Raw genomic sequence first — 11175 nt, 5'->3', positions numbered from 1 at the left:
TTTCTAGGACTTCATCTTGTTCAATATAAGATCGATTTCATTCAGAGTTACCTCAGCAAACAAAGAAATGTGGAGCTTGTTCAGATAAAGTGGGGTGAGGAGGGGAGGCTGGACGGCGTGGGCGTCGAAGCGGCAGCTACGGCTGATGACTCAGGTGATGTGTCATACTCCAAGCTATAAAAGGGAACTTTTACATTTTGTCCACACAAACACAACCACACACACGTACAGTACTCACACTGGACTCAGAGGGACTTTTGTTTACTACAGCAGGAGCCTAAAGATGAAATGTAAGTTTGTTCATCATACTTTTAGAGGAAAACATCATGTGTGTGTTTGTTTGTGTGCGTGCGTGTGTGTGCAAGAGGGAGTGTGTTTGTGTAGAGGAGGTGGTGGTAGTGATGGGGGTGTGGGGTGGAGTGGTATTCACTACACGTGGTCTTAACTTTTACTTTTCGCTGTGAGTGTTTGAGAGTGAGAGTCAATGAAAGAATGAATGAATGAGATGTTTTAGTTCATGACTGAAGCATGAGAAGTGTTTTTTTATTTAATGTGGAATCTGAATGACCCACTGTTTGGCTTCAGCTTGGCTGTGATTGGATAATCCTTTGTGTGCAAGATGGTGTGTGTGTGTATGTGTGTGTGTGTGTGGTAGGGATTTCCCCAAATACTTCCAACAAGAACTAAATTGGTGTATTTTTCTTTCCTCAAAACATCTGTGGTGAAATATTCTCCTTACTTAGCAATGAATTTTCACTGAAATCACTCTTATTGTGTCTGTAAAATCCATTTTAATCTTCTAGCTGTTTGTTAGGGTACTCATTTAAACAACTTTATGTAAACTGAACTAATTTAGCCTCTCCTAACAACAAATCAAAACTACATGAAAAGGTAGGCTTTTTACCAATCAACTTTCACTGATGTGTTAAAAAGTTCAAAACTTAGTGAAACTGAATAAGTGACATGATTGTTATCAGTTTGTAGTGATTCAATGAGTGTCATGTAAATCAGGGAACTTGTGGGTTTCATCCTGCCAGATGGAGCGCGCTCTGTGTTTGGTCTTGCGTCATTAAGCGGACACAGTGTTGGTGTTAATTGGGGGATGGACTCCTCACACATCATGTTGGTCACTGAAAGCAGCAGCAGTGACTGGCTTTGTGTTTGTGCTGCACAGCTTTGGTAAGAAAGTGAGGCTGGTGATGTTGTGATGACTCCTCTGTTTTGTTTTCTAGCAAAGTGAAGAAAACAAAATGTGGTTTTGGGGGAATTTACAGGTCCAAACTTGTATGTGGTGGTGAAGTTTTGCATTGTGTAATGGCATAAAAGCAGGATTCTTCTTCAGTTTTCAGAGACTTTGGTTGAATGAATCCTTATACAAGTGGTGTTTTGATGTATTTCCTTTAAGTTTTTGATGGATTTTAAGGACATATGGTCATTTTCTTTCTTATCCATCTGGCTATAATACCTGTTATAATGTTAATGTCACACAAGTCATGGTGACGGTTGAATAAATCAGAAGAAAAAGACTAATCAAGAAAAGTGAGTCACTCCTGCAGACAGCGATGTCATCATTGCACATCACCAGGACACTTAAAGTAATCTGTCCTGTAGCCACATCGATCCTGACTCCTGTGATGAGTCAGCACTTAGCAGATTGCCCCTAGTGATCAAATGTGGTACTACAATTGAAAATACACAGCAGTCAAGAAGCTTGTTTTTTTTTTTCACCTCTTTGTCTCCATAACTGCTGACGCTGTGAATACGCCATGACTCATGCGAAAGCCGGTGGCTCAGCTTCTTTTATATGTGGTATCATCCAGATGGGGGTCAGAGAAATGAAGACAGAGCAACGATTAGAAGGTTGCATTTGGACTTGTGTCCGGGATAGAGTTATACCCTGTAGTAACGTTACACTGCATGTGTCAACCGTGGTTATAGAGCAGGAAACAAAACGCTGCTACTTGAAACTGTGGCTGCTCACATCTATCCAGTTACTCAGACATGACTTAATATGATCAATATCCACTTTTTACAGGCCAAGGCAGGTGGTTTTGGATTATTTTCACCTTTTTTTATAGAATCAGAGATCTCAGCTTTCTTGACTTGCATACAAATCAACAAACTGCAGAGAGATGAAGGTTATTAGATTTACTCACTTCAACAATAAGTCAATAATGTCAGACACAGCTGAATAAACTTTCACTTACTTAATCATGACATAAGCCTCTGTAACTAAGCAAAAAGACATCACAGGATAGTGAACAAATGAGGGACTGCATGACACAGCATGATGCATTTCTCTGTAATTGTAATGTGAAACCAGAGTCATACTGAAAACATGGAAAAGCTGATTATGGAATAACAGAAGTGGTGTTTTTATAATCAGATTAAATGTATTTAAACCTTTTTTTCTTCAAAATTGTAAATTTAGGACCATCATCTACCAGGATGTAAATATAGCAAGCAAAAAAAACTGACTGATTTAACAACAATTGTCTATTTGCATAACGTAACACTGAGTTCCATTTCTCTAAACTTCTTTTCAAAATGGGAAAGACAAGAGAGTATATCATTCAACTGAGGTAAATGTGTGTTGAAGTATCTGCTTCCATAAACTTGCCCATATATAGAGTCAGAGCAGCAATTATAACATTAAAAACTTCTCATGATGTGACTAACTTGGCTCTTGCCACCACTCATGAGCTCACTCATAGTGAGAACGTAAGGGAGGTAATAAAAATCTGTTAGATAATTACAGCAAAGGGTGGTGCCTTGGGGTAATTTAAATCCAAGCTTTTTGTTTCTAAGCTTGATTTTGCATCTGTATATTTGAGCAAATCACCAGTTTGCATGATATAAGCTGTGGTTGTAAGCAGAAAGATTGCTTGTTTCATAGAAAAAGTTGTGGTTTTGTCCACCTGAATAATTTGATGATAACGCAGTGATGCTAAAGGAAGTGTGTGTTTTAAAATCCACCAGCCAGTTTGTGTCTGTTTTCTGTTTGGTGCAGACCAGAGCGGGGATTTTCATCGAGTTTATGGCTGGAAGCAGCTGCCTGTTGCTGATTAAACCCAGAACCCGAAGTTACAAACTGTCACACAGAAGCTGCAAGTCAAGGAAGTTAAACTGCTGAAAATTGAGGAAAAAGCAGTCCCTAGTTACTAATTTACTACTAATACTGTTTCATGCCACATTAATGTTGCATATTTTACATTTAACAACCAGAGCCAGCTCACAGCAGGAGCGTGGAATTAAAAACTGTAAACATTAGAAAAGCATTAATTTATGAAAGTCAAAGCCAAGACTTCTTTGAAGCGAACAGAGCACCTGTTCATGAGTCGATTCGCTGTCCTTGAGAGCAAAAGCAAAGAGAGCAGAGGAAATAAGGCGTCCACTGAGCACACACAGGAAACTCCAGTGTTTGTTTGTCTGACCCAGCAAAAAAAAAAAAAAAAAAAAAAAAGGGGCACGAACTCAAACGGAAACTGCGGAAGCGGGCGATTATGTGAGACACTGCACGCACTTGTTTGTGTTTCATGTTTGAGTGAATGTGTTCTGACGAAACGGCCTGCTCTGCACATCAAAGACGGCCCATTCACTCTGCCTCTGAAGCAACTTTACTGTGAGCCGTAATGCTGTCACAGCTGTTTACTCAGCCAGATACATGACTGTACACTGCTCTGCCTCTGGATGTTTTTCTTCAGGTTTTTTTTTTTTCTCTCTGTCTCTTTAGGTTTTTGCTGATTTCTTTCTCAGTAATTTTCCAACTGTTGACTGAAGGTATTCCAGTTTTCCAGTGTGTGTCCCTTTGCTGACTGAATACTCCTTCATTACTGCTTGAAACCAAGAAAGCAGCTGATAACAGATAGCTTCATTTTGAATAATTTTAAATGCCTGGCTAGATGTTAATCTGAAAGAGTTTCTGTTTGTGATTTAGTACTCTATTTAGTTTGGATGCAGTGTTGAACATTTGTGGTGCAATCAAACCGCAAATTTATTCAGTGTAAATAGCAAGAATTTTAATTTCCAGATGTCTTCTCACCACAAGTGCATGCCTCTGAAATTTCTGTCAGACTGAATAGATTTTTTAAAACTGGAGGTTAATGTGACTCATGTTGACAAATATTTGCTGAAACATTTTATGATTCCCCTGGTAAGGGACTTTATCTTGTGCTGTACATTTTGCAATCCCTCTCCCACATAATGTGGGTAGCTGGAGCAAACAGAGAAGGAAAAAAACTTTGAGAAAAATCTCAAAGTTTGTGACGTCATTCTAGTGGACAATCAGGCCAAAGGCAAAGCATGCACAGCACTGAATCATATTTGTAGCTAATCTATTTTAGCATTAGATTACAAAATAAAGAGGTCAACCTTCCTAGCAAACAAAAGCTTTTTAGATTTAAACTGTAGCATCCTGTGCACCAGTTACACGTGAATAAATCAGATGCATTCAATAGATTAAAATTCAAGAGCTTCTCATTCGAAATCAGCTCTAGAAAGTTGAATATTGTAGATTTTCAAAATTTGTGGATTCAAGCTACAAATCCAGATTTTTTTAAATTATCTTAATTTCAGTGTAGTCTTTACACTAATGTTCATGACAAATGAGTAGCAAAGCATAGTCTGAAACTTAATTTAGTGCTACAACATATTTCACCAAGTGAAGTTTAAATTTTTTCCAAAATTTGAAGACTCCTGTAAAACATTTTGTCAAAAAGTCTCGGACTTTAATAATAATAAAAAGTTGCTTTTGTTGTTTCAGACCTTTGACCTTTTCTAGAAATTAGATTTGGACCATTGAGCATGAAGTTTGAGAAAACATTATCTACAAATACATCTTTGTGATATTATTCACATCTAATTCACTATTAATATGAAAAATGGATCAAGGAGTCAATAATAAGCTTCATAGTTTACATGAACGTTTTGTTTTTCATTTACTGCATTGATTTTCATGTAAAGTCGCTGGCACAGTTCTTGAACCTCCCACTAACTCCTAAGATATTTAGCAGCTGGAGAACAAATGAACATTTAGAAATTGAAAGAGTTATGTTGAAAATAAAAGGGTAACCACTGTGGCAACCTCCTGCCTTTAAGTAAACTCATAAATTAGACTCATTTTAGTGTCTGGGAAGCAGTAAAAGTGTCTGAACTGGCCCAACACCCTTGACAAAGGAGATGTTTTCTTTCCAAAGAGCACAGCCCAAGGCGTCAGTCTGCTGATGTCATCACATACAGACTAATCTGAGTCAGAACGGTGGGCTTGCTCGTCTCTCTTGCAGCAAGAGAAGGCTGAAGGCACGCTCTAAAAAAAACCCTGCATAGCTCACATTCCATCAGCATGACCTAACACATCTAACGGACAAGCCTTTTCTTTGTTGATTTGAGGTTTGGGGTTTTTAAGCATAAATCAGTGAATAGGTTTACAGACGAGGAGCTAATCTTGATGTGAAAGGTATTTCTTCGAAGACAAGTGATTAATGATTAAGAATATTTAAAGTACAGGATTCAAACCATTAATTCTCAGATTATTTTTTTTTCTCTATTTGGATTCATCAAACACAGAATGAGATGTTTGACCTGAGAAGTCTTTGTTAAAACTTTAGCCTGTACTTTCAGATCTTACTGAAGCAACAAAAGTTGTTTTTTAAAGTGTTTTTGGAATATTCAAATGTAAGCACAATAATGTCACTAACAATTTATAAACTCACAAGAAATAGTGACAAATTCACTTTATTAACCCCATTAAACATTTCTTGATGATGTACCATTTAAATAAACCTGAAAACATTTTTGAAAAGCCAAAGCATTGTTTATGCTTGTCTTGATGGTCCATCTGCTGTAATCCACCCATTCCAGCGTGATGCATAAAGTATTTGCAGATGACACTGCAGACTGTCTGCACAGCAAATGCTCTGACCCCACCTCAATGCCCAACAGTTGTTGTTTGAGTGGAAACATGACCAAGCCTGCAGGGAAATGAAGTCAAGTCAAGTTTCCGATGCTTTACATCCTAAAAACATCATAGAGTCACCAATTATAGTGAAAGTAATAAATATTGCATTTTGTCAAATCAAAATCATCAAGTAAGTCAACATCAGATATGTTGGTCAATGTTCCACAGATGCCAAAGTAGTAAGAAGCTGCATATTTTACATCAGTTTTAGATACAGTCTTGTGGTTTTACATGTTTTTGGGACCAACCTGGGGCCAGTGTGTAGACCTCTACCTATCAATACTCTATAATTTGCATGAATAAAATATTGACTTTTGGGGGAGACTAAGGCACCATAACTGGCTCCAGGCCAGGGGATCTTGTTCTTCCAAATTCAGCCCTAATTACACCTGCTTCATGCTTGCAGAGTCATTCGGCAGTCAGTGAGCCAGGGAGAGGTTCCCAGTTTATTCACAGGGTCACATAGTTATACATGTGTAGTGAGACCTAATAGCAGATTTAGAGAAGCCCAATTAACCTATTAAATGCATTTTTTTACACTGCGGGAGGAAGCCAGACTACAGAGAATGTCTAAACTCCATAAAAAAATCGGCCCCCAGGGGCCTGGTGAACCTGTAGTTCAACCACATTTCATTATACGTGAGTTGAGCTCTTTATGTCGTGTTTAGGCTTCCCAGAAACACGAGCCATGATTGGGCAGAATCTGTTTGTGTTTGACGATTCTGCTCTCTAAACATCCGTCCATGTCACAGAGCCTTTCATCCTGTCACAGAGATCAAACGTCTCACAGCTCTTATCTGATTTTTTGAATGACTGTAAATGTCTAGATGACAGAGTACTTTAAAGTTATCTGATAAAACTGTTAATGCTATAAACAAGTGCAATGTAGCAGCAAAATAAATGTGAATGGTAGCTGGAGTCTTTAAAGTGCTTGACCCAGTTCAAGTGCTGTACAGTGTTACTGCTGCTTTGGCAGCAACTAGCTTTAATTGTCAGCCAAACGGCCTTCTTACTGTCGTGACAAACTACAAGCTGACTGCAGCTGCCTCAGAGCTAATCTTGTGCGTCATGAGGTGTAGAAATGAAAACAAGCGTCGATCCAGTCTTGTGGTTTTTTTACTTTGAATCACAACCACAGCACTTCTGGGTAAAGGAGAAGAGAGGAAATCTAAGATGTGCCGCTGGCCGATGCAGCGTTGCACACACCTGTCTGTGCAGCTGTGTGTACAACCACAGCTGGATGACAGTCAGTCAGTTGGACTGGACTTGGTGGATTCTTTTGAAGGAGAACCATTCCTTTGTTGTCACAAACGAGGCTTCAATGAAACCAAAACTGTTCTCCATGGCTCATTGTGTGCGCCTCTCTCCTGTCTTTGCAGTTCTTCCTGAGACTTCCTCGTTCCTGTTCCACCTGCTGCTTCTGACTGAGCTGTTAGTCCGATCTTCATCTCTTCCCATCCGCAGCTCCTCCCACTGTGGATTTTTTGGATCAATGATCCACCAGGTGGAAAGTTTGATGAACTTATCGAGAAAAATCCATCAGCTGGTAAGGCTTATTTCGAACTTCCTTGATCTCTAGCTTGACAGTTATTCAATTATTATTTTTTTAACCTTTGAATAATAGCTTATATATGTATTAACTTACTAGAATTTCACTGACATAGCAACAGTTTGGCAAGAAAGGAAATATAATTTCCTACCAGGAATCAGGGAAAGTTCTGGGATTTGTCACCTTTACTGGCATATAGACCAAAAGAATTATGTTTTTTTTTTTTTTTTTAACTTTTACTTCTTATTGTGTTTTGAATAGAGAACAGAAGAACTCGAACACTTTGAAGATGCCAAAATCACTCTGGATAGCCTTCCTGACTTGTATCACACTGCTGGCCATCTTAGGTCATTGAAGGTATAAAACTATAAAGATAAAAGATTAAAACAACTTATCTCTTCTCTTCATTCCTAAATAAAATATGTGTTTTATGTGCCTGCAGGTTAATGAATCCCTCACTCAGATGTACGGATACACTCAGTCCTTCAAACTGCATATCGACTGGTTGAAGGTCGCTAAAGAAAATGTCAGTTTGCCCTTCCAGACAGAAGAGGGCGCCAGCTCTCACCTTCTGCAATTGTCCAACCTCATTGGAAAATGTCTTCATCCGGTAGGTCCTCCTGCATTTATTCAATTACGTTATGTGAAATTTTTCTGTGAAACCAAAGTACAGAAATTATAGATATTGTAGCACAGAAACTGTCAATGTATTCTTAATTAAATAATCCCAAAGGAAGGTGAAAAAATAGAAATGTAATATATGTGCAAAAAACATATTTGGGTAAAGTTAAAAGAAATGCAACACGTGCATTAAATATAAATATAGCAAATCAGTGTAAAAACTAAAAATTTGCAAAAATGTCAAAATAACTGTTATTTTAACACTTTTTTGTAAGTGGCTACAAGGCATATTAGAAGTTTTTATATTTATATTTTATATTTTTATTAAGTTACGATTATGATTATATTATTTTATATTCATATTCTTATTTACTTATGCCATACCTTCATTTTTTTTCTCTGTTACCATAGTTTCATGAATATGCATATGTATTTGAATCAATCTGATTTCCTTTCTTCCTTTTGTTTTTAGCAAAACAAAGAGGCTCTTCCATCAGTGGCACCCAACCTTCCTGTTGTCTCCAACGCCTTTGATGCCCTTGTGTACTCTGTAGAAATTTCTGACAGGTTAAAAGTTTTCTGTGGGTGGTCAAAAAGAGTCTTACGGTACTTCCATAAGCATTCTTAAAAACAAAAAAGAAAAAAGGTCTTGCAGGCCTTTCGGAGGCAGTCCTGCTATTCTAGACAACATAAAGCCTAACGGGGCATTGAAACATCTTCCACAATAAAAACCACTGTTAACTCCAGAATGTTTAAAAGCAATATTATGTCATGTTAGTGGACTACCTCAAGATGGCAGCGTTAGGTAATCTGCTGTGGCGGTGCTGACCCAAACATCTCAGCAGCAACACATCGGTGCCTAAATAAGGATAAAAATACATTTTATTAACTTTATTATCCACTTTTTTCTAAGCCGGTCTGCAGTTTAGAAATGTGATTTTCCAAAAGATTTCCCATATTGACAAGACTGTATAAAAACTCATCAAGACAAATTCACAAAACAACGTAACGTTTTAGGCATTTTTTTCTTTTTCTCTTAATACGCTGCAAAAATGTCAATTTGCTTAGTTTTATGAACAGAAGTGAATTAGTGAGAATAAGGAAACTGTCTGGCAGCTTCATTCACTCTAGACATGATTTTAGTTTGCATTTAATGAAAGTATTTAAAAGATATTTTCTAAATAATTTAAGAATAATTTTACCGTGCTTAATGAAAAGCTACTCTCTCACTGCATTGTGATATTAGGCATCAATCATCATAGAGGATGGATGAAATTATTTCCTGTGCTTTTTTTTTCTGAATTTATGTGAAAAGTATTTTTAGACAAAAAGTTTTAGAAATAGATAAACTGAGAAGATACAGAAATTAGAGTCTATTTTTCTTAGACCATTTTGCATATATCTAAACAACTCCCACTGGAAACAAACAAATATGCTCAATTTTTTATTATTTTTCCTGCACTTCTGCTGTCATTATGCATCAGCTGTGTGCTCTTTGATTACTAATCAATAACAAGAGGTTAAAAATGTTAGTTTCAGTTGTTTTACCAGAACTTCCAGCCTTGCTCAGACTGTTCTATGCTTGAATGTAGAACTTTTGCTGATACCAACATCACTAACCATGAGCGTGGCATTGACTGTTTCACCGTTTGATTGAATGTTTGCCAAATGGAAAGAAATGTCTGTTTAGATTATGTACGATGAATAATGTTGATCTAAAGCCTCTTAGTGCTACTGGCATCAGGACCATCTCCATATGATGTGACTGAGATCAGTGGTGCATTGTTTACAAAGTATTTCTTTGAACAGGTTGTCATATGAATTTCTTTTAAGAGAAAGCAGAATGTAGGCTAATCTCGTAGGCTTGAGGAAATGTATATTTTTCTTTTACATGTAGCCATTTGAACTGTACTCATGCACTGTGCGAGGTAGTGTCACCTGCGACCTTCACCCCCACTGAGACTGTTTACACTTCTGCCAGGTGTTGATCAGAATGATGAACTGATGGATAAGAAATATGGATTCTGTAACAACTCTTTTGTTATATTTTTTTAACCTATTTAGAATGCTATTTATCTGTTTTTATATTTTGTATTTCAGCTTTGAGATGCGGGCGTCTCATTTTTTTTATAAATATTGTTTTATGTCATATATAATATTAATATTAATGTATTATTGTTATTGTAACTTATGCTATTTATATGATTATAATGTATTGGTTTTATATGTTTAATGTAATTAATAAAATAAATTAAACATAAAGATTGTTTCAGTGTGCTGAATAAATAATGGACTGATACAACAAACAAACAAAACCAAAAGCTATAAGTGACTTGAAGTCAAATATATTATAATTTTAACTCCAAAATTATCAAATATAGACATTTATTTTAAATCACTGTGTAAAAATGCATTTATCAGGGAGCCTCATACATAATTTTACAATACTACTTAAAATCATATTTATTATGTCAACAAATATTGTGTGGAGGTTAAGACACATTTATTATTTTGAAAATATGATACATTTGTAACAAAATCAACCAAATTAGCTTGTATGGTACAATTTAAATGCATAATTTGAAGATTTAATTGAAAATTAGTTTTTGGTAGAATGGTGGAAAGAATCACTTAACACTTTATGTCAGGAAGTAGCTCTGATTGTAGACTAAGCTGTTAATAAACTTTGTCAAAAGTCAAAAGTACATTAAAAATGTAAAAGTAGTCAAAATTAGGAAGTTTAGGATTTTTTTATTTATCAAAAGACAATGGAGTTTATAACCTTAATCTTCTAGTAGAACTGACTGAACAAAAAGCATTGGAGTTACAGGTCAACTGTATGGAAATGTGACTCCTAGTGGTGAAAACCTGAAGTTTCAACCAATTATATCTCCAATCTCTGGTATTGTAACACAATGGGAAAATGTCTGTGCAACAGTAGCAAAGTGACAGGCAATAACAGCTAATCAACTTACACAAAGACAGAATATAAAAATATATAAACCAGAATAAAGAATAAAAATCCTGTGCAATAAAGGCAGCATTTCAG

General features: G+C 36.5%; 1 protein-coding gene across 2 annotated transcripts; it reads left to right on the top strand.

Moving 5' to 3' along the window:
• Positions 1-224: 224 nt before the first annotated feature.
• LOC106919532 (uncharacterized) lies at positions 225-10388 on the top strand. 2 transcript variants are annotated; one of them, XM_014989962.2, is made up of 5 exons: positions 225-290; positions 7336-7502; positions 7767-7862; positions 7948-8115; positions 8599-10388. In XM_014989962.2, the coding sequence occupies exons 1-5, from the start codon at positions 284-286 to the stop codon at positions 8752-8754; spliced, it is 594 nt and encodes a 197-aa protein (XP_014845448.1). In that variant the 5' UTR covers positions 225-283; the 3' UTR covers positions 8755-10388. The 2 variants fall into 2 exon arrangements, with proteins under 2 accessions (XP_014845448.1, XP_014845443.2); XM_014989957.2 differs by lacking the exon at positions 225-290 and having other exon boundaries at positions 7124-7502.
• Positions 10389-11175: the final 787 nt, after the last annotated feature.

The sequence above is a fragment of the Poecilia mexicana genome, unplaced genomic scaffold (assembly GCF_051168715.1).
Source record: "Poecilia mexicana isolate PSO_F unplaced genomic scaffold, ASM5116871v1 scaffold_11, whole genome shotgun sequence".
NCBI classification, from domain to species: domain Eukaryota; kingdom Metazoa; phylum Chordata; class Actinopteri; order Cyprinodontiformes; family Poeciliidae; genus Poecilia; species Poecilia mexicana.
This window is presented reverse-complemented; position numbering and strand designations above follow the sequence as displayed.